Source organism: Pteronotus mesoamericanus, unplaced genomic scaffold (genome assembly GCF_021234165.1).
Source record: "Pteronotus mesoamericanus isolate MK-2021 breed Mesoamerican mustached bat unplaced genomic scaffold, CSHL_Meso_final contig_221, whole genome shotgun sequence".
Taxonomy (NCBI): domain Eukaryota; kingdom Metazoa; phylum Chordata; class Mammalia; order Chiroptera; family Mormoopidae; genus Pteronotus; species Pteronotus mesoamericanus.
Genome location: NW_026555092.1, coordinates 18,259,989 through 18,282,966, shown reverse-complemented (window position 1 = coordinate 18,282,966; position 22,978 = coordinate 18,259,989). Strand labels below are relative to the sequence as shown.

Sequence of the window (22,978 nt, the reverse complement as noted above, 5' to 3'; positions counted from 1 at the left end):
CTCTTCCAACCACTACCCTTGTTCTGCCGCCAGGATCCGCAGTCGAATTACCTGATCTGGAGCCGCCCGTTTCTGGCTCCCTCTCATGGGCTGCGGTCCCGGATCACGGCCCGCAGGAGTCGGGCTGTGGAGCCCAGGAGCCTAGCCCCGCCTCTTCCGTGAGGCCGTCACCCGGGAAACTGTGCCGCTACTCCAGGCCCCGCCCCCGCCACTCCAAGTCTAGAAGGCGGTGCACGGCTCCCTGCGAGTCTGACCTATAGCTGCTAGGTGGTTTTGGAGTCCGAACCATCCACAGGGTCCTGGTTCCAAATACTTTGAGCTCATCCCTGGCCACTTTCAGCTCCGGGACAGGTGGAAGAACCGAGAAATTTGAGCCCTGTGGGTTTATTATTCCGTTGCCTCTTCTGGCTCAGAGGCAGTGCAGGGTAAACATTTGCCCTTAGAGCTGGCCTGAGTCCAGTGAGCACTGCTCTTGGAGGGGCCCGGGGCTGGGGGGCGCGGAATCCCGGGCTAGACCTGGCCAGACCGACAGGTGGGGCTGTACGCCTCCCCACAACACATCCAGGGTCTGGATCCAGGGACCCATATTCCCATCCCCAAACAGACAAAGGGGCTGCTCCATTCACGTTTTTTACTAAAGCACCCACACAAGTTTCTGTGCAATATACAAACACAAGCTGGCCCTGGGGCTACTGCCTTCTCTCTGAGACAGGGAGGTGGGAACCAGACTGACTGATCCAAGCCCCACCTGCCACCCATGCAAAGCCCAACCCAAGATCCCAGGCAGTAACACAGCACTCCCTCTGGTCCCCTCCTGGAGCTGCTCCTCAGCACGGGGCCACCAGAGTTTGCCCCCTACAATGTTGAATGAAAAAGGTTTCCCCTCCCCTGGGAGCAAGGAGGATCCTCAGGTCTGAGAAGTCCCCCTGGAAGTGGCACTGCCCCCTTGTCATACCTCCCATTCTTCCAGGCCCGAGAGGACTCAAGGGAGGGGAAACTGAGGCACAGAGAGGTGGAGTGGCCTAGCCCAGGCCACTCGGTGAGGCAGTGCAGGGGCTGGCCCAACCCTGACAGTAAGAAGAGCTGGGCTGGGGAGGGAGGGGCAAGGAGGGTTGGCCCCAGAGGGCCACACTTGAGGGGCCTGCTCAGGAGGGAAGGCCCCCAAAGTGGGTTCTGAAACTTCCAGGTGCAGCTGGGGGGGGCCTATTGAAGACCCTCAGAAAACAGAGCCCAGAGTCTCAGTCCTGGGGGGTCCCCCACAGAACAGCCACCAGCCAGGCTGTAGGTCAGTCCTCTGGCCAGCAATCCTTGGCACAGGAGACTTTGTCCTTTAGTGTCAGCCCCGAGGGGGCCATGATGGGGGCCGTCCAATGTCCACTGTGATGTTGGTGAAGAGTGGTTGCCGAGACACCTCCAGGACCTGATACCGCACTGACCCGATGCCGTCCCGCTTCATGGTCAGCTTCGTATTTTGAATCTTGGTAAACCTAGATAGGATGCAAGCGAGTCCAGATCAGGGCTGACCACCAAACCCAGCATCTGTCTCTGAGGCCAAGGCTCAAGCCATCCTGGCTTCTTCCAGGGGTGACTCGGTCCTCCTTCCACCCCTCCACCCTCCACCTGCCAGGAGCCCCTTTGCTCTCGCCTCCGCCCTCAAAACGGAAATCTCGGCCCCTTGAGTCCAAAATTGCGACACCCTCACAAATCTTTCATCTCATACCTTCCTTCTAAGCTTTAGACCTAGACACGGGGCATCCCATAGGCACCTCAAATGCAACGTGCCATGCATCAAGTGTGTCACCTTTGCTCCCCAAACCCCATCTTCTCTGTTCCTTATCCTCCAGTCACCCCTTCACCATCTATTACTGAGCAACACCCATGTTCCAGGCTCTACTCTCAGCACTAGGGACACAGCCATGAACAGGACAGCAAGGTCCTTCCTCTCATGGCAAGTCTATGCCACTAGGGGAGACAGGTAACAGACAAGGAACACATCAGAATGCTGACAGACACAGGAGAGGGAGACCAAGAAGGCTGACTTGGAAGGGGTGTGTGACATCTGCTGCGAGCAGGAGGGCGGACATTCCAGGCAGAGGTAACAGCGCCTGCTGACCCTCAGCTGGGAATTTGCGCAGCTGAGTGGTTAGAGGCTAATGGGCCAAGGGGAGAAACAGGTAAGATTAGCTCGGAGGTTACAGCATGTATGGGTGGGGCTCCGTAAGTCAGAGGAAGCAGGTTTTTTTAATTCCGTGAGCAAGAAGATACCGAGGGATGTTTAGCCCAGTTTGGGGGAGGGAGGGATGAGGGACAAGAACTATGGGAGGGCAAGGGGGAAGCAGGGAAACCACTGAGAAGTCACTTCAGTAGTCCAGACAAAGGAAAGGGTAGTAAAGGGAAAAGTGGATGGGCTCAGATATGTTTGGGGGCTGGCACTGATATGACTTGCTGATGGTTGGACTGTGTAGGGTGAGGAGAAGAAGAGACCAGGAGAACTGCTAGATTTGAGGCAAACCAGCTGGTGGATGAACCATCACCCCCAGAGTTCCTTTAGCCAGACTGTCTTGCTGTCTCGCCACTGCCCCACCCAAGGCCGACACCACCAATCGACGATGGCTATTCCTGAAACAGGACCCAGGCTCCCGGCATGTGCTTCGAGTAGAGAGCTCCACTCCCATCTGCATCCCAACTGTTTGATCCTCCCAGTCCTTCTGAGCTCAGCTCAGATCCCTCTCTACAGCCATCCCAACGGAGTGCTCTCTCACAGATGCCCCGAGGCTTCTTCTCCCAGCCTTTTGTCCCTTCCCTGCTCACCACAATTTTTATCTGAATTGCTTTTTCATCAGCTCCCTGGGCACCCGGTGCTTCATGCTTCTGCCAAACATCAACCCTCCGTCAGCGCGGCACTCTCCCGCTCTTACACCCTGGGTTCAGAGCAGAACAACCCTCCTGTTCCAGCCAGGACGCAGCAGCCTCGCCCCCAGCATAACCCTGGGCCCCACTGGCTCCTTTAGGCCTGTCGGGTTCCCGCCGGCTCCACCCAGCAGCTCTGCCAGCCTTGCACTTTCTTCTAGCCCCGAGGGTGATGCTTCCAAACCCAAATCTAGCCTTGCCCCTTCCCTGCTTAAAGCCCTTCCATGACTCCCAAACACCCGTGGAACAAACTCCCAGCCTGGGATGTGAGACCCCGAATACCCAGCACTGACCCTCTCTACTGTCAGTCTCAGGCCTCAGGAATTTTAATACCCACGAGTTTTGGACTCTCAGCACGTACCATGTGTGTTCACATTCCCGACTCCTACATATATTATTTCCTTTTATCCAAACCGGCCTCCTCCATTAGCCTGGTGAATACAGCACTGTGCCCAAGGGAGGTGTGTGACAAGTATTTGTTGAATGAATAACTGTTGTCAAACTCCAGTTGACTATCCCATCCTCCAGGAAGCCTCCCACCATCACTCTGCCAGGGCAGCACCTTGCCCGGGTCACCTTGTGCCACAACTGCCTGACTCCCTCCCTAGAATGAACTTCATGTGGGGCACCCAGCTCTGGGCCCGCCTTGCCCACAAGGCTGCCACGCTCCAGTCCCTGAAGCGTCAGGAAGGCCCTTCTCTATGTCTCACATGCCCTCAGACACTTCTGTCAGCCACACCCAGTCACCAAATACTGCTACGTCCTCAGACACAGAGCCGTCTCCTCCAATCTCAGAGGGGTCGCTACCGCTTGCCCAGTCCCCACCCTGCACACCCAGTGCTCGGCCACCTTTGTTGAGCCCCAGGTCTAAGAGCTGAGCCCAGTGCCTGGTATCGCTCATCCTATCTGCTCTGGCACAAGTGAGGCCTGCGAGGACCCTGATGGGAATGCAATCTACTCAGTGACGATCTGAGCCCGGCCTTTACATTTAGTCACCTCTAGGAATCAGGCCGGGTGAGCACTGTCTGGGGCGAGGCTGAGCTGGGAGGTGGAAACAGGACTCAGAGGTGCTGACTCATCTCTAAGAGTCAAGGCTCAGGGGCCTTGGGATCGCCTCTGGGGATCCACAGCATTGGGGGTCACCCAAGGGAGTAAGGGGTTAGGGGCCCTTGCGGTCAGGAGTGCCGGGGGTCACCTCTGAGGGTTGGGCTCGTTATGCTTGTCCCGGTCGTGCTTGATCATGCGGTAGCGGCCTATGCGGATGTCTGGGCGCGAGATCTTCATCCCAGTCAGGGAGATCCTGGGGACGGGGACAGATGGTCTGGAGCAGGCACCAGAAAGGGCAAGGAGCCCCGCCCCGTCTGCACCGCACCCTCTCCTGTACCCAGTCCACTCCCCACCTTGTCCCTACTCACCGGTTGAAGATGTCGTCATCTTCACCACCCCAGCCCCAGTACTCATTGGGGAAGCCATTGATTCGCAGAAACTGGGCTTTGCTCAGGCCCGACACGCCTCCAAAGTAGCCAGCATAGGGCAGTCTATTGGGTGGGAGTGCGGGCGTCAGTGTGGGGCCTGACGGGATTCCAGACAGAGGGCAGAGATGGGGCGGGGGAGAGCGCGTCGGGGGCCAGGAGCAAGGGGGGCACTGGGGCTGGGAGTGAGGGCCCGGGGGTGGAGGGGAAGGTGGGGACTGGGGTGGGGAGTTCTGGGTCCAGCTGAAAAGGGAACTCTCACCGGAAGCCGAACTTGTCCATGGCAATGGCAAAGTGGCGGGGCTGGTCGCCGCAGCGGTACAGGTTGCGGTCATCCATGGGGACCAGATCCACGTCACTGAAAATGAAGCAGTCGTAGGTGGCGTCCTCCTTCAGTGCCTCTAGGAAGCCCACGTTGAGCAGCTTGGCCCGGTTGAAGGTGTCCTCACCATGCTGGGGTTGGTGGAGGGGACAGGTCAGCCCTGGGCCTGTGACTGGCAAGCATCTGCCACTTTACCACCGTCCGGAGCAGCTTCCAAAGGCCTAAGACCCATCCCCCAGGCCCTACGTGGCTCCCGCAGACCCCTAGGATCAAGCCCAGCTCCTGACCCTGGACCTGGCCTTTCAAGGCCTTTCATGATCTGGCTCTAGTATCCTCTCTGGCCACTGCCCTCAGACACCAAGGCCCAGCTACACTACACTCCTCAGTGGTCCCGGAACATGCCAGACTCTTTCTTGCCTTGGCCTTGGTGTCAGCAGTTCTCCCTGCTTGGAATGCTCTCCTCTGCTTGTCAAACCCACGTCTGGAAGGCCTCCTTGACCAAACCTCCCTGCCACAGTATCATTATCCATTCCCTCCTGTGCGCTTCATGCAGGCCAGCGTCCACTTAAACTGTGCTTCAGAGCTCTTACTTCAATCATTCCTTCACTCACGCATGCCCTGTGGCCCTGTTTTTTTTGTGCCAGGTGTCTCCTCTGTGCCACTGGGGATCCTGGAAATGAGCAGCCCTGAGCCCACTGCCTCCCTGCTGAGCACGGTCACAAAGTGAGATGAACAACCAGTGCCCCAAATGGCTGGTGTCTGAGATGCAGAAACCACAGGGACTGAGCTACCAAGCCTCAGCCACCTGTCCCCTCTGGCTCATTTGGAGCTACAGCGAACTCCCTGGGGAGCCTCTGAGACCAGGACAGGACCAAGCTAGGCTCACTTGTTTCCCAACAAAATGCCATGCACAGGTCCTACAGGCAATCATGGGCCAGTGCTTGGGGCCCCGCCCTGTGACCTCCAGGCTGAAGCCAGAGAGGCTCCTGTAGGGGAAAGGGGGGTGGGTCTTTGAGTGGCCCTTCTAGAAGGGGAGAAGAATAGCGACCTGTCCTCTCCGCCAGCCGGCCTGGGCCCGATGGGGTGGGAGCTGCTCCCTTGGGACACTGAACCGCCCAGGGCCCACATTCTTTTTCCTCCCCCGCCCCTGCCTTTTCTCTCCCACCAGCCCGTGGAGCTGTTGTCCACCATTTCCTGGCTCATCAGAACCTCTTGCCAGCCAGAAGCCCCAGGTTTCTCCCACATGGCTCATAAGCATGCTCCAGTCTCTCCCATCTGGAATAAAAAACCTCCTTCTAGCCACCACCCTACCTTTTGCTGTCCCTTGTTAGTGAGGTTTGTGTTGTTTTTTTTTAAAAGGAGTTGTCTCCAATTGCCTATTTCCATTTTGTCAAATCTGATTCCTTCTTCAACCCACTGCAATCTGCTTCCGCCCCCACCATGCCCCTGAAATGGCTCTCGCTGGGCCCACCTTGTTACTAAATCCACTGGACGCTTCTTGGTCCACATCCTTCCTTACTCCCCCGGCAGTGCTCACGCACTCGCCATGCTTCCTTCTTGACACTTATTCCTGGGCTTCCGGAACACCACTCTCCTGGGTCTCCTCAAACCCTTCTTGCCTACCTTGGCAGCCTCTGTGGCAAGCTCTCTCTCCACGCGCCCTCTGCGTGCTGGCTTTCCCCCTCGGGGTCCCCACTCCTTGGGCAGGTTGGAAGGTGTTTGTTTTAGGCACAATCTACATACTTGTGGCTCCCAGACCCCTCTCTCCACCTCAGACCTCACTCCTACGTTGACTCATTTGTCCAACTGCCTGCTAATCACTCCTCTCACACGTCCCCCAGGCGCTCACATTCATCACACGCAGAAAAGGATTCAGAGTGGAGCTCTCCCTCAGATCGGGTCCAGCTCCCCTGTTTCCATTTTGCTCACAGGCGCAGCCATCTGCACAGCAAGAGGCCAGGATAGAAGCACTCAAGCTGTCCTGGCGCCTCCCTTTTCTGACTCCGCACCACCTGTGTCACATCTTTCCCTTCAACCCACAACTGCTGCTCAACTCACCACTTCTTTCCTCAACATCATAGACTCTTCCCGCCGGTCATGCTGCCCCTAGCCTCCCCCTTCCATCCCATTCCTCATGTGCAATCAGAACGATCCTTCTATAAGCAAACATACACTTTGTTCCTCCCCTTAAAACCTTACAACGATACCCACCACCTTCAGGCTGGCTTTCAAGTGCTTAACATGCCTCTTAAGACCCTTCGGGATTTGGCCTTCGTCAGCTCCTCCACCCTTCATTTTGGACCCCACACCTCAGCCAACAACTCCTGAACACGAGACCAGTTCTCTCTCACTGGAACCTGGGTCTTCCAGGTCCCTCTGTCTAGAATGCCACCCTCCTCCAGTCCCTCTACCAGCTGAGGCCTGTTCATCCCTCAAGACCCATCTCAACTGTCACTTGCCAAGCTCAAGGCTGGACCAGGCCCCTTGGTGCTCCCACAGCCCCCTGTTCCAACTCCAGTCACACACCGTTGTCCTGTAGTCTACAGTGACCCAAGGCCAAGCCTAGGAGTTCTCAGTGGGGACGCGGGCCTGCGTCAGATCCTCACCAGGCCTGTGGCAGGGCTCTGACAGTGAGCTGAGTTCCTGGGCTTCAACTGTGGCCAGGCTTTGGCCCTGAGGGAGACTCCACCCCTCTTTCAGGGGCTAACTCCTCTCCTCGGGCCCTCAACATCACCTCGGCGCCAGCAGACCCTGGGCCTCCACCACCACAGGGTGGAGCCCACCACAGGTAAACACGGGGGCTCATCCACATTAAGGCCATGCACACACCCGCCAGTGTGCATGCCAACACACATGCATGTATTCCCCTTCATGCATAAGCAAACCTTCCTATGTGCATCCTGACACCCATGTACCCCCACAGGTAATTCACATACCCACACAGACATGGGCTGACAGGGGCCCATGAATGCCCCTAAACCCACATAAGCACCAATGGGCACATGGGCTCCACACCCACAGGTGCTTGTGGGTTCCCTGGTGGCTAGTGCCCAGTCTGGAGGTCACAGACAGCACACCTGGTTGATGACATAGATGCCATAGCGCAGCCGCTGTCGCCTCAGGATGGGGTGCAGATAGTGGAGCCAGTAGCGTAGATGGTGCTCCCGGTGTCGGAAGGGGATGATGACCGCCACTCTCTGGGCTGGGGTGCAGTCGGGCGGTGTATAGCGGCCACCCAGGAGCACCCCTGGGTTCTCCCTTTGTACCCGCTCCAGTGGCATGGGTGAGGTGAACTCAATCAGCAGCCGGCCCACTGCAGGCAGGACGATGGCAGGGATCAGGCCTTCATCAGAATCCAGGGACCCCAGCCCTCTCCCTCCAGGGGTGCGCAAGGGAACCCGAGGAATAGCCCTCTTACAGCAGACCTGTACCCTTGGTACCCCCACTGGTCAAGACTCCATTCCCCCAGTCAAAATGGTTAGGTCCTCTGCACACCCCGACAGGCAAGCCCTACCCTGCAGGCTCACCAAGACCAGGTGGCGAGTCGGGACAGGGCGGCAGGATGGGAGCCGTGGGGCCAGGCCGGACACTGGGGGCCTCGGGGAGCCCGGAGCTGGGGGCCGTGGTGTTGGGCCGGGAGCAGTTGGTGCTGCTGCTGGCAGCTGGGTGAAGGGCTCGGGCAGGGCCTCGGGCACTGAAGCGGCTGAAGAAGGCCAGGTGCTGGGCGTAGACGTCGAAGTAGAGGATGACGGCCACGAGAAAGTGCAGCAGGCAGAGAAGGAGCACGGCCTTGCAGACGCGCTCCAGCGTCCCCCCCAGCAGTCTGCTCATCCCGCAGGTGGCCTCTGGCCCGCCCAGTGGGCCCGGGCATCCGGCTGCCGGCCTGCGCGGAGGTAGGAAAGGAAGCGACACAGCAGGTCAGGGCCAGATAGGCAAGACTACCTACCCACGTCCTGCCCACTGCTCACACGCATGGACCCGCTGCCTCACGCTTACCTGCTTATACCTGTGACACTCACGGACTTAAATTCTACCTGCAAATAAACACACATACAGTCTCCAGCAACTCACTGCCCACACACCTTCCCACAGCTGAGTACTTACCCACATACGCTCGCTCTCCTTGTCCTCACTGACACACACGCAAGCACGGCCTCGCATACCCTCACACTCAAGTACATGCCCCGATTGCACGACTTTACACACATGTACACACACCCATGTATTCCCAGGAACATGGACACATTTTGACCACCCGGTTCGTTCATTCCTAAACATGGAAACACATGTACCTACAGACCAACACGTGTGCCTGCGCCCCAGAGAACAGACACCCCACAGGGCAGCATCCTCATCCCAGGACTCATGGTCTGAGGGAGGGAGACCATTTACTGAGCTTTGTGCTCATGGCTTCACTTAGTCCTGCCAGGAGCTCGGTGCGCAGTGGTTTGGTCAAACAGGTTCCGGGGGCAAGCAGGCCAGGCCAGTTGGAACCAGGCTGGGAAGTGGCCCTCAGCACATCCAGATGGCCCAGATATAAGGGCAGGGTATTTATGAGGTCCCTTCCCTCTGGAGCAAGAGGTCAAAATAGCGGGTGGGGCACATGATACCCCTCCCCAAACACCTCAAAGATTGGGATGAACTCTCTGGGGCCTGCCCAGCACTGCTGGTCTGAGTCCCAGAACAGAGGACACCTGAGCCCTGTGGACAGAGGTGCAGCACTCAGCACGGAAGGAAAGAGTCCTGCCTGGGCCACAGCTCCAGCTGTGGGTGCAACAGAACAGCAACACTTCCGTGGCCACTTCTAGCAGCGCTTCAGGAAGCAGAGTGAGTCTCACTCAGATACACGCTGTCACACAACCACACAGACACCCTTGGGCCCATGCACATTATCACACGACTATACAGACACCCTTGGGCCCAGCTATAGTCACCTGTACTCAGAAACAGAGAACTACATACAGACACACCCAGATGGCAGTAACAGTAACACACACGAGTTACACACTCACAAACAAAGCCGCTGGTCCTGCACTTACACAGCCATACCTACAAGCTCCCAGGCATCTCACAACACCTGGCCCCACGTGCAAACATTCTCACCCCTCCTCGGGGTAGGGGTTATGAGTCAGGCTGACCGCCCAGCAGTGAGATAGATTTGGGCAGGACTGGAAGGCTGAGCCGCCTGGACACGTGGCATCCCGGGATGGGGGAGGCAGCAAAGACTGGGAGGGTGTGGAGGGCCTGGGGGTGGGGGGCGTGGATTGGGGGAGTGGATGCGAGGTAGGGGCCGAGGCACGGAGAAACGTGAGGGAGCGCCTCCCCGTGTCTCGAGGCCAGGGCGATCAGGAACAATAAAGGAGGCCAGCTGGGGGCGGGCAGAAGAGCTGGGGGGAGCCGAGGGATGGGGGTGGGGTGAGGTAATGCCAGGCCGGGGTCTGGCCGCTATCGCCTCTCACCGGGTGCTGGGCGGGGATCGCGGGCGGGTTCTGGGATCTCGGGGCCCTGGGCTGGGGGCCACGCGCGTCCCCGTCTCACCCGGCGCTCAACAGGGGGCGCCGCTCCGGCTGGGGCTGGCTTCCCGGCTCCGGCGGCTGCAGACGGCTCCGTCCCCCATGGCCCGGCCCCGCCGCCTCCCGCCGCCCGGTCAGCGGTCCCCACGGCCCCCGCAGCCCCCGGGCCGCCTCCCACCGCCGCTGCGGGCCATGGTGCGGAGCCGCCCCGGGGGGCAGGGCGGGACCGCGCGGCCCGGCAGACCCACGGACCGGCGGGCCGAAGGACCACAGTACTGCCACCTCCCTCCCGCTCTACGGAGCCTCAGAGAGGCAGGCCTGGCCTGCGCGCCCGCGCGCGCGCCCCCGCGGCCCCCGCCTCCTGCGCGCCCGTATCCGCGGCGCGCCTCCGACGCCCGCCCCTGCCCGCGGCCGAGCACAGCGTAGCGAGGGGATGCAGGTGGCACAGGACCGCGGAGGGGCGTAAGAAATCGCTCGGGCTCATCCAAATGGTTGGACTCGAGGTGCGAACCGGACAGGGTATGGATAGATCAAACCCATCACGGGGGACCGGGGTCTGGGTTGAAGCGCAAACTCAGCCAAAGAGCAGCGTGACTAGGGCAGGGAGGTTAGGGATTTGGCAACTCAAGGATGGGAGCATTATTAAAAGGTGTGCCAGGGGCCTGGGGGAGGGGCGCTAGTTGGGCAGGATACTTTAAAAGCATGGCAAAAGTTTATGGTTGGGGCTTCTAGGGTAACAGGAGGTTGGGTTAGACTGGACAGGAATGGTAGTAGCTAGACAAGGCCCTAGGAACAAGGAATCAAATTAGTCAGTGGCAGGGGATGTTACCGGGATAGGCGGAAGCAAATGAATGAGCTTCAAGCCCCACTAGGGTACAGAGTGATGGATGCCTGAGGGTAGAGCCACGTAAGTAGATACGGCCAATTTGGGTTTTGCAGACAGAACTCCAAGGGTATGGGACTAGGACACTTCCCCCCACAAACACCTGGGGCCATACCTACACCCCCCTCCCACCCCCACTCCCTCCTGTCCTTCAACACAGATGTTCAGGGGCACAGGGTCCTCAGCCCAGCACCCCTCCCATCCCACTCAGGGGCCAGCTCTGTCCAGAGCAGAAACAGTATGTATGAGTGGCAAGAGGCTGGCATGAGGTTGAGGCCTACAGGCCTGTTGACCCCTAGGTGGAAGGCGGTGAAGGAGGGCAACAGAAGCAACACTGACCCAGACGAATACCACATTTATTTCACAAACATTGCAAAGACAGGGTGGGGGTGGAGGCGGGACACAGGTGCACAGCTGCACAGTCATCAGCAGCCCACTCCCCACAGAGGGTCCGGTCAGGCAGTGCCTCCACGTGGACGGGCAGCGAGAAGTGAGTGCAGGGAGGGCCCAGAACACCAGGCCCCATTAAAGGGACACAGCTCCAGCTGTCCCAGGAAAACCACAAATAAATAAGAGTGGGGCACGGCCCCACCCACACGGATCACCTAGTCACCCATCTTCACTCTGGAGGTCTGCAAAAAAAATAAAGAAATAAAAACAGGAGAAATCAGAGACAGAGGAATAGGCAAGATGGTGACAAGTGACAAAAGATCAGACCTAACGAAGTCATGGACAGATGGACATGGTGGGATGGACAGATGACAGCAGATGGACGACTGAACCAGAATGGATATGCTATGCCAGACACACACAGATGAGCAGGGACAGTGAGACAACCGCAGTTAGGCTGTGGGACAGAAAGATGGAAGGAAGTGGCATATGGACAGTGCCAGTCCCCAAGAATCAACCCAGTCAGGTACCCACAGTCACTCTCAGACCCTCAGGCTGATCCTTAGCCACAAACTCACACACGGTCAGACAGGTAAGACACACAAGTCAGACACGCTGTCTGACAACACGGATACGCACAGGCCCTGCTAAACACAAACACATTAGGACAGACTGATGTGAACAGACAAGGTCCCAACCCACAGGGACAAAATAACAGAACAAAACGAGATGAAATGAAACATACAGACACAAAGCAACAGGGAAAACAGAACAGTATCAGTATTTCCAGGTTAAAAACAAAATTAAATTGAAAGCTTCCGAAGGGGGAAACCAGAAAATGGGAATGAGGTGATGGACTGTTCAGGGGGTCTACGGTTACAGGCGGAGAAGAGGGCACTGCAGCAGCTCCTCTGGGAGGAGGGTGAAGCTGGGTTAGGGACATGGATAGAGGCTCCCCCAGATTCGGCACCTGAAGGATTGCAACGATGACCCCAAAGAGTCCGATGGCACTGCCAAAGATCTCCACGATGAGAATCTTCACAAAGAGGCTGGGGTTCTGTGCATCGGCCAGGGCGGCTCCACTGCCCACAATGCCCACGCAGACTCCACAGAAGAGGTTAGACAAGCCCACTGTGAGGCCGGCTCCAAACATGGAGTAGCCTGGGGGCACAGAAAGGGAGTGTTGAGGCCAATACTAGCCCAACTGTGCCAAGCAGGCCAAAGTAGGTGACAGTATCAAAATGGGGAGCCTCAACTACAGGCGGGAAGGAAAATGCACGTACCCTAGTTTTTGCCTTTACACACCAACCTACCTGCATGATAGTTTCGATGGCCAATGGCTTTGGGGTCAGTGGCACTGAAAGGCTGAGGGAGGCACAGAAAGTAATCAGAAACCACCCTCTGCACCCTTCTCCCTTTCCCAAGCAATGTATATAACACACTGGAATGGATGCCCAACCCACCCTGGTCCTCCATACCTCAGCCATGTTGCTGATGACAATTGCCATGATGATGCCATAGATAGCTACAGCCTCACAGAAGATGATGCTGGTGGTGGCGGCGGCAAAGGGGGTTGAGAAGACAAAGAGATGAGAAAGAAACCAACCTTCCTCCTCACACAGTCCCCAGCCACCTGTGCCCCACTAGCATCCCACCCCATCAGGACGCTGGTCAGGAAGAGAATGTCAGGTCACACAAACAGGCAGCTCCCAATGCGCCGGTTCTGACAGCAGGTCCCTACCTTACCTGACCAGATTCTTGGTCTTGATCCTAGGGGCCTTTACCCCTCCGCCAATGATGGATGAGCCAGTAATATAGATACCCCTGGTGGAAGGATAAGAAACCAATGAGCAGAGGCCAACCTTGTCAGTGCCCTCAGGGTGACTAAGGGTCCAATGACACCACCTGCTATGAGTCACTCGCCCCCCTCCAATCACACCACCCCAACACTCACCACGCTGCCCCAACCACAGACAGGGAGATAGCTAGGCCAATGCCCAGGTTTGACCACATGAAGGGGGAAGTCTCTGTCAAGAACCTGGTGTGGAGACAGGGAAGAAAGCAATTGAGCATTTGTGGATTCACCTTCCCACACCCGCAACCCCACCAGCACTGGCTGCTACAACAAAAGACTTCATGTCTTCCAAAGGTCCATATCCCGGGCAACTGGAATGGGGTGCAGGAGAGGGCTCAAATGAGGGAAGGCAGGCTGCAGGGAAGCAGCTCCTAGGGGAAGCCTCTCCCTGCCTTCCCTTACCATGCCACATCAAAGCGGAAGCCCAAGTCAAAAATGGTGTAGCAAATCCCTGCAGCAGTGAAAGAAAAAAAGGTGTTAGGGGCCGCTCTTGAGAGAGAGAGAGAGAGGGAGGGAGGGAGAGAGGGAAGGAGGGAGGAGCTCCCAACTTAGACATGAAGTTTATGCCCAACTGATGGGCTACCTCCTCAAAGGTCTGCCTACACCTAAGTCAAGGGACAGTTCTCAGGCTGCCCCTACCCCCCTCCCCGCCGGGAAAGCACGTCTGTCTGTACAGATGCCTCGGCTCAGGCCTCCGTGTTCTGCCACTCCCCCGGTAACATCTCACTCAGTGACACCACCTCCCAGACCAAGACGTTTCCCGGGCAGCATTCGCAGGCCTGAACACCCTGGAGGAAGGGAGCAGAGGGAGAGCCCTGGCCAGGCTCCACCGGATCCCGCCAGCCCAGGGGGCGCCGCTGTTTACCCAACAAGCTGGGGACGGGAGCGAGGGGGAGCTAAACGACTAGAGAAAAAGAGGAACTAGAGAGGCCGGCTCTGGAGCAAGAGAGGGACGGCAGCCGCGACACAGGGGAGAAAGGAGAAAGCGACCTGGGCGGCTTCCGCGGACCCCACCTACCCCCGCCCGCACCCTTCCTCAAACAGCTGGAGATCCGGGTCTCCTCTGTCGGGGTCAGAAGCCCCGACAGGCGTGAGGCAAGTACCGGAGCCCGGGGTGCAGAGCCCGCGCTGGAGCCCAGGATTCCCTGAACCCCACGTCCCCCGATGGGCTCCAGACCGGCTAGCTCGGCCCCGAAGCCGGCCCCGCCCGCCAGGGCCCGGCCTCACCCACGACGATCATGCAGGCCCAGAAGGCCACGAAGACCCCGGAGTAGAGAAGCGCCAGTCCCGTCATGGCGGCAACGACGGCGGGGCACGGGTCGGTGGGGACAGAGCTAAACCTGCGTCCCTGCGTCCACCGTCCGCCCCGCAGTCAGTCTGTCCGCCCCGCACCGTCACCTGACTCGCCCACGTGACGTGCCGGCACCACGTGACCCGGGGCCAGGCCGTGCGACCCCGCCGCTCCAATACTAGGCGACGCAGGAACTCCAGGCGCTGAGACTTGTGGTGGTTGTAGTTTTGTGCTTCAGAGGAGGCTCCGGCGCCCTTTTAAGTACCTCGGCCTCTCACCGGTCCCTCTTGCCTCTCCAGGGCCGGTTCTTCTCAGCTCTGACTCTCCGACCTGCTTTACACCTGAGCCTGCTCGGGGCCTCCGCGAGCGTAGCCCCCGAGCCACCCCGGATCCCACGGGCCTCGCCCTTGCCTTCCTTCCCAGTTCCGCTAGGGTGTCTGCTTTCGTCTTCAGTCGCTTTCCTCTGCCCGGCAGGGCTTTGCTTAACTCACCCTAAGGTCTGGCTAACGCTGTGGGTCCTCAGAAATCATTATGCCAGAGTGGAAATTGACTGTGGGAGCGGGGGTGCGGGTGAGATGGGTGGAGAAGAGCAAAGGGGGGAAAATTGAGACAACTATAATAGAATAAACATGATTTAAAAATAAAATTAAAAAAAAAAGAAGAAATCATTCTCCAGGAAGGTTTCCCTAACCCTGAGACCAGCTAGCGTGCCTGCTCTGCGCTCCCCGCTCTGCCCGGGTGATCCTTATGAAACTTCAGCAAGATCTGCACTCTCCTGTTTAATTTCACTTTCAAAGCCATAATAGTCCCTTCAATTGCCTACTAGGTTTCTCCCAAAGCTCCAGACTCCACCTCTACCACTCACCTACTAACGCCTCTGCCTGCACTGACATCCTTGCTACTCCGTGAACATACTGGTCATACTCTCCTGGCACTGGCCTTGCACTTGTTCTCTCTGCTTCTTCAAATTATCCAGGTGGCTCAATCTGTAACTCCCTTTCAGTCTCCTTTCACCTTCTTCAAAAGGCTTTCTCTGACCATCCTGTTTAATACTGTGACACCCCTCCCTAACACTCCTTTCCCAGCTTTATATTTCTCCGTAACACTTAACCATTATTTCGCATGCTGAGTGTTTCTGTTGTCCATCTCTCCCCCACCCATGAGAACGTAAGCACCATGAAAGGATTTCTTGATCTCACTATTGTATTTCCAGTGCCTGGCACACAGTGGGAGTTCAATACATGTTTGTAATTGATAGTTACAAAATAGTCAAGGGGAGATAAAGTACGGCATAGGGAATATAGTCAGTAATATTGTAATAACTAGGTATGATGCGAAGCAGGTACTGGAAGTATGGGGGGAACACTTGACAAAGTATATGATTGTCTAACCACTATGCTGTACACCTGAAACTAATACAAAATATTGAATGTAAGCTGTAATTGAAAAAAGTTTTTATTAATATGTTGAAATTTTTTGATTTTTATTAAAATTTACACAAAAAAATATACTCACCAGCAACATTATTCCTATTCTTTCAAACTCCAGTTGATAGACGAAATTTGTATTAATTGAATTTTCATCTACAAAGTGTTTAATTTCTACATACTATTTATAAACATTTTATTCACTTTGTAAGTGTTGAATTTCCAAATATATTTATACACATACATATCATTTTCTAAATATCTTACTTTGTTCAGATTTCATACGTATTTCTTTGCACTCTATGTTTAACTTTTCTCTCAGAGATGTCCAAACATCGATGCATATATTTTAAAGATGCTTATACTATTGCAATATATATCTTCTCAATTGGTTGATCTCTTTAATTTTTTCAGAAGGGTTTATTTTTAGAGAAAGGAAGGGAGGGAGAAACATCAATGTGCGAGAGATATGTTGGTCAGTTGCATCTTCCTTCTCACGTGCCTCCCTACTGGGGACCCAGCCCCAAACCCAGGCATGTACCCTGATTGGGAATCAAAGCAGCAACCTTTTGGTTCACAGGCCAGTACTCAATCCAGTCAGCCAGGGCATACCTTCCAATTTTGATGTAAGAGTTTGCTATATAGTGATATACATTTTAACATATTTAAAGTTGCATCTTTTTTCATTGTTTTTTTCAGGTATTTATGTTGTGTGTGTATCTTACACCTTAATCAGGATTTAATATTTTGGTTGTAAAAAAAGGTTTGTAGAATCCATATTTGGTGCCCACCTTGTCGCGGTTACCATGGTCAGTTTACAGCTCTCTCTACCAGTAGACTGGGCAATCGCTAAGGGTAGGGACCATATCCTCCTTGTTTACCTATTTCTTCAACAACCTGGACAATGCCAGTATGCCCAGATTCTCAAAACACGTGGAGATCAAAGAAGTTATAGGTCCTGGCTGAAACTCAGTTGGTTAGAGCATCATCATCCCAATATGCCAAGGTTGCAGGTTTGATCTTGTCAGGGCACACAAAAGCAATTAATGAATGCATAAATAATGGAAAAATAAATTGATGTTTCTTGCTCTCTCCCTTCCTTTCTCTAAAATCAATCAATAAAAAATTTAAGGAAAAGAGAAGTGAGTTGTTTCACTTCAGCCCTGTCAACTCTTAGGGTCTGACAACTCCACTCTGCTTGAAGCGACCACCATGCTGGTTCATGCCTGTGTGTTCAAGCAGCATGAAGCCTTTAGTCAAATGTCCTTTTTACTCTTTCTCTCCTGATAATTTTTTTTCCTTTCAAGAGACTCAACTTAGGTATCTTCCCTCTGGGAAGCTTATTTTAGGGTCCAGCTGTCCCTGTGGGTTTCCCTCCTCACAGAGAGCAATGTTTCACTGTGTGGTAATTGCCTATTTAACTGCCTCTCTTCCAAATTACATTTTGAGGGCAGGAATCCAATCAAATACAATTCAAACTTCCACTCACAGGACCTGTGTAGGACCTGCAGTTTTTGATGAAGAAAAATAAACAGAAGAAAAAGTATCTGGTTTATTGCTTAAAAGTATCATTAAAAGTATCATTTCTGTGCTCTCCCTGAGAAATGAGTCAGTACACACCAGCACTGCCCAACAGACCTTTCTGTGACAGTGGAAATGTCCTATAGCTGTGCTGCCCTCTTACGTGGTTATCTGAACAGTGAAATGTGACTAGTATGATCGAGAAACTGAATTTTTAATCTTAGTTAAACTATGTTTGTTAGCCACATTTCTAGTGGCCGGTATACTGGACAGCACAAGTGTAGCCCAGCGGTTCTCAACTTGGGGCAATGTTGCCCCCACAAGGCACATTTGTAAACGTCTGGAGACATTTTTGATTATCACAATTGGGAAAAGGTATGCTACTGGCATCTAGTGGGCAGAAACCAGGGATGATGCTGAACGTGCTACAATTTACAGAACAGCCCCTCACAACAAAGATTTATCTGGTCTAAAATGTCAGCTGTACCAAGGTTGAGAAACCCTCCACATTTACTAAGCCAGTATGTGCTAAGCTTTATGCCATGCCAGGAGAGGACAGAGCTGGATCCTATCTTCAGTGACGGGCTGTCTGCCCTATTTCAAGGCTCTTTTAAGGATCCTGGTAGAGGTGTGAGGTCACTACATGGAGTGCTGAAAAGTCTTAGCAGTGATTTTTTCTTTTTTTTTTTTTTTACAGATCCTGCCTCTGGTTTATTTGTACAAATAGCATAGGTCACCAGCTCCATGGAGACAGAAGCCAAGGGGTCACTCCGGTTCTTCCATCCACACGTAGGCAGACAGAGGCCTCTATTGTGGGTGGAGCCTCCGTGGGGGCCTGGGCACCTTTAAGGAGCCTGAGCCACAGCCTGAGGCTTTGTTTGAGCCTTGGCCTTGGACATTGGCCAGCAGAGCCTGAGACCCTTGACAATGTGGGCATGAGCATGTTTTCCAACCTTGGAGCAAGCAATGTAGGCAAGTCAACTTAGCTTGCGGCTATCATGTTTTGGGATGTTGGGCTTGACCTCCTTGGCCTTTACGAGAGCCTTGACAGCCTCAGCACATGCGCTCATGGCTTTGGGATTGTTGACCTGCACCTTCTTCAGGCCCTTCTTGTTGTGCTTCTTGGGAAAGTGCATGTTCCTCGGGAACTCGGGGTTTACTCCCTTAAGAAATTCCTATCTTTGTGATCAGGGTTTCTTGATGTCATTTCTGTGCCGTTTTCAGGACTGGTTGTGCATGGTGTGGTTCTTAGGTTTGGCAATATCTACACCGAAGCCCACAGCTCCTGAAGTGCCCAGGACTGAAATGGTGAGCAGTGATTCTTAACTCCATCTGTGTGTCTGGACCCGCATGATATCAGCTGCTTCCCTCATCCTCATAGGCGATGGCAATTCCTCTTCTTCCACTCACGGCTCCTGTCACTGGTGTCTGACCCAGGTGAGGCTGCAGCCCTTGCCAGCTCCGGGAACACAGGAATGCAGCTGCAAAGGGAGGGGACTGAAGCTGAGTGGGCTGAATCTGGGGAATGAGTGTGGATGGCAGTGGAGACTTGGCACACTTACCTGCAGGGCTGCTCTCAATCAGCTCCAGCTGAGGTCGCGGGGTCAAGGCTGAGCATCCAGGATCATTTGATGGTTTCCGGAAAGGTGGGGGTCGGAGCTCCCCAGTAATGAGTGACACATCTGGGATGTCCCACAGTTCCGACTCAGGTGGTGGGAGGGGCACGTGGAAAGGAGAGCCTAGGAGGGAGAAAGTTGATACATACCGGCTCCTGATTCCATGCCCCAAGTGTTTCCAGCTCAGGCAGTGCCCCACCACTCACCAGGCAGTAAGTCCGCGTAGTGTGTGAGGTGGGGAGCCAGGCCTGGAGACGGCCAGGCAGGGTTGCAGGCAGCCTCCAGCTCACACGGTGACAATACAGGCCGGAAGAAACTACCAGAAGGCTGAGGAGCCAGGGCACCAAGAGGACAGGCCAACAGCACAAAGACATCTACCTCAGGGAAGTTAGCAAGCTTGGGAGGTGTGGGCCGCCCCAGGGCTAACACATAGCTACGCTTGCCAGCAGCCTGCGTCAGGTTCCGCAAGTGTGCCAAGGCCTCACGGTGTCGGGCCACTCCCAATGTGCCCACCAGCAGCCCCACCACATGAGCATCTCTGGCCCTCTCAACCAGGTATCGTCTACGTGCCCTTAGCCGCCCAGCCCGGGCGCCTTCATCGTGAGTCCTCCCAGTGTCTGGGCAGCAGGAGAAGAAGGGCCGCTCTGGTGCCCAACCTAAGAGCAGCCGGCTCAGGTCAGGGTCGAGGTCAGGGTCGTAGCTGGCCCCAGAGCCTCCCACATAGAAAGCCCCATACTCTTCCAAACACCTCCCTGGGGCCAGGGGGAAGCGACGCCCAAAACGCTCCAGGGGCTCAGGAGCCCCTGCACTGAGGGAGCCCTCTGGCAGGGGAAGAGCTGGGCTGGAGACAAGCAGGTCCGGGTACCGCGGGCGCAGTAGAGTGGCCAATGCCTCTGGAAGAAGAAGGTAGTGTCAGGGTTGGGGCCTGGCAAGGCAAGAGCTCCCCTACTCCCCAGAAGACCAAGTGTGACACAAAATCAAAGGCAAAAAAATACAATTTAAAAAAAAAAAAGAAGAAGAAGAAGAGCAAAAGCTGGGGTAAAGGCCCTAATGGGAGCTCTCTATGGGGAAATAAGGCACAGAGTAGTTGACCCACCCTCCCTGCAAGCACAGGCAAAACTCCTCACCCAGGGCATGGGCGCAGGCCGGCTCACTCAGCAACACCACCGGACATGCCGGGTCTGGGTTCTGGGCCTCAAAGGCTTTGGCGCAGAGCTCCAAGGCCACAGAACGCTGACCAAAGACGAAGGCCACAGGCAGTGGGCGGGCTGGAGGGCTTAAGCAGGCAGGGCCAAAGTGTACAAGGGCCTGAGCTCCAGCCTGCTCAGCACCCAGCACATCCACACAGCAGCTGTAGGGGAGAACCGTTAGTGAAAGGGGTTTCATCAGGAAGCGTTGCCGTCATTGATGGGAAATGTGGCCATAAAAAAAAATGTCATGGAAAGACACTGTCATTGAGAAAAGCTAGTATCAGGAAGCCAGTCATCATCAAAGAGAAACGCAGCCATTAGGGGCAGGTACCCTGTTACAGAGGGGAAACACCACAAACCCTGCATCCCTAGGTCTACCCTATGCTCCACCCTTAAGCTCAAGTTCACACCTGCCATAGGCCGTGTCTCCCAGAATGAACATCTTTGACCCCGAGGTCTCCTCCAGTCGTGCAGCCACAACCCCAGCATCTCCCAATAGTTGGTCAGGGAACTGCAAAGCCACCTGTAAGCATAAATCACGTAGTCAGAAACGGCCTCTTTCACCTGGGGTTTCTTCAAGGAAAATCTTTCCAGAGTCCCTACCCAACCAACCTTCAAAGCCCCTCATCCCAGAGGGGCACCTCCCCTACACCGCCATCCTCACAGAATTACCCCAAGATCCTGATCCTCTGGGAGACCCACCCCCAGAAAGGTAAGCCACTCCTTCCTAGCCTGCCCTCACCCGTTCACACCCCAGGTCGCGGACAAATCCCACGACTCGCTGCAGCTCGTATACTCGGTCCAGGTCCGCAAGAGGAGTGAGCAGCCCCGCGGCCCCCGCCTCCCGCTGCAGTGCCGCCTCGGCGGGGCTGCTGAATGTAGACTCCATGAAGCACGGCTTAGGTGGCGGGAGGCAGCGGGGACCTCCCCCGTCCTCGTGTCCTCCCCCGTCCTCGTGTCCTCAAAAGCGGCCTTCAGTGGGTCAGAGTCGCTTGGTGAGGGAGAGGAGTGAGGGACCGGTCCACAACGCGGATGCTAGCCCTCCACAAGCCAAACTGGTAAATAGCCACCACACGTGAGCCAACCGGAGATATTACTTCCGGGTTTTTAAGGCAGGCCTGATAGCAATTGTACCAATCTTAGACCAGCACGGCTCCCGCCCTCCAATCCTCGCCACCAAACCGCCCACAACCAATGGTCAGCCTCAGAGCCCAAGGCCAATCGGAAGTGCTTCAGGAGGAGGCGCGGAGCCTTATGGGTGTTGTAGTTCCTCGGGCCCTCCTTTCCAGCCGCTGGGAGTTTTTGAGTTTGGCCCGCTGCCCGCCCTCAGAAACACCCACTCCCAGAAAATAACTACTGCAGCTTGAGCAGCTCCAGCGTCTCCATGGCTGTTTCCTTACCCGCAGAATCGGGCTTGTAGCAATAGCACTCCTAATAGGATTGTTGATTCAAAACAATTCAGACATAAAACTTTACAAAGTAGTCCTTCGCATATCACATGAGCTAAAAGCATTGCTATTATCCTCACAGTCGGTCAATGAGGCAAACATTGAGCACTTACTGTTCACCAGGCACTACATTCTTAGAGTTTACAGTCTTCGAAGTAAGAATTGTCCCAATTTACAGGTGAGGAAACTGAGTTTCAAAGAAGCTACGCCAGTCTAATAAGATACAGCAAGTTAGTGGCACAATCAGTACCAAACCCAGGTCTGATTTCAGAAGCTGGGCTTTTTGACTTCTCATTCTCCTAACTTATATGTGCTACATTGGCCATGGGGGAGCAGCAGCAGCAGAGCAAGAAGACACTTGATAGCATGTAGTAGGGAAAGAGAACTAAGTGAGAAATCAAGAGTAAGGTGAGAAAGGGGTAGGGGAGAGGGGACGGGATGGCCTCAGGGGATGGCACAGGAAAGGCTGGCATGGAAAAAGAGAGAGCAAGAATGAAGAATGGACACAGAATTTGTGCAAAGTTGGGGAAAAGAGTAGGGGAAGGGGACGAATCTAAAAGTAACTAGTTCTATCACCTCTGAGGAGACTCAGGCTCATGGAAGGGAGTGGGGAGAACCCAGACCTGTTCCTCAGACCTTACAGAGGAGGAGACTGTGGTGCCTGAGGGGCCCCCCCAAGGTGGAACTTTGACTGACAGAAAGGGAACCCTGCAAAAGGAGGAGAGCCACAGGAAGGAGCTGTCCCTGGTGCTGACGAAGCCCTGACCACGGCCGGCTGGGCACGTACCGCAGAGTGGGTGAGTCTCAGGTACACAGACAACGCTAGGTCCTGTCTTCCTCTTCCACTGCGGTCTACAATACCTCCTTCCACACACGCTCATTTCCACTTTCTACATCTCTTCCCAACCATGTGCAAGTTTGGCTGCCTCCATTACCCAACACCAGAAGCCTACCGTGGAACACAAAGCCATTCTCCAGTTCTTCCCTCCCAAGTGGACCCAGCCTCACCTGACCTCCAGCCTAAGTCCCAAGTCCTCTACCTCAGAAGCCTCCCATTCCCATCAGAAATGAAGCTTCCTCCATTTCTTCAGCCTTCCTTCAGTGGTCCCATTCTCCCAGCTTAGCATGGCAGCTACGGAC

General features: G+C 55.2%; 3 protein-coding genes across 4 annotated transcripts; all 3 read right to left on the bottom strand.

The window, feature by feature from the left end:
* Positions 1–630: 630 nt before the first annotated feature.
* B4GALT2 (beta-1,4-galactosyltransferase 2) lies at positions 631–10,295 on the bottom strand. Its single transcript, XM_054571621.1, has 7 exons — positions 10,243–10,295; positions 8,232–8,587; positions 7,782–8,017; positions 4,645–4,835; positions 4,326–4,448; positions 4,106–4,210; positions 631–1,487 (listed from the first exon to the last, which is right to left on the bottom strand). The coding sequence occupies exons 2-7, from the start codon at positions 8,533–8,535 to the stop codon at positions 1,337–1,339; spliced, it is 1,110 nt and encodes a 369-aa protein (XP_054427596.1). The 5' UTR covers positions 8,536–8,587; positions 10,243–10,295; the 3' UTR covers positions 631–1,336.
* Positions 10,296–11,441: 1,146 nt separating this feature from the next.
* On the bottom strand, positions 11,442–14,744 carry ATP6V0B (ATPase H+ transporting V0 subunit b). Its single transcript, XM_054571620.1, has 8 exons — positions 14,573–14,744; positions 13,748–13,796; positions 13,445–13,528; positions 13,237–13,314; positions 12,969–13,038; positions 12,804–12,855; positions 12,461–12,651; positions 11,442–11,732 (listed from the first exon to the last, which is right to left on the bottom strand). Exons 1-8 carry the CDS (start codon positions 14,637–14,639, stop codon positions 11,706–11,708), a joined length of 618 nt encoding a protein of 205 aa, XP_054427595.1. The 5' UTR covers positions 14,640–14,744; the 3' UTR covers positions 11,442–11,705.
* A 1,564-nt stretch (positions 14,745–16,308) lies between these two features.
* Positions 16,309–21,426, bottom strand: DPH2 (diphthamide biosynthesis 2). 2 transcript variants are annotated; one of them, XM_054572102.1, is made up of 6 exons: positions 21,133–21,426; positions 20,801–20,913; positions 20,328–20,551; positions 19,407–20,093; positions 19,147–19,323; positions 16,309–19,065 (listed from the first exon to the last, which is right to left on the bottom strand). In XM_054572102.1, exons 1-6 carry the CDS (start codon positions 21,277–21,279, stop codon positions 18,941–18,943), a joined length of 1,473 nt encoding a protein of 490 aa, XP_054428077.1. In that variant the 5' UTR covers positions 21,280–21,426; the 3' UTR covers positions 16,309–18,940. The 2 variants fall into 2 exon arrangements, with proteins under 2 accessions (XP_054428077.1, XP_054428078.1); XM_054572103.1 differs by lacking the exons at positions 20,328–20,551; positions 21,133–21,426 and having other exon boundaries at positions 20,801–20,879.
* Positions 21,427–22,978: the final 1,552 nt, after the last annotated feature.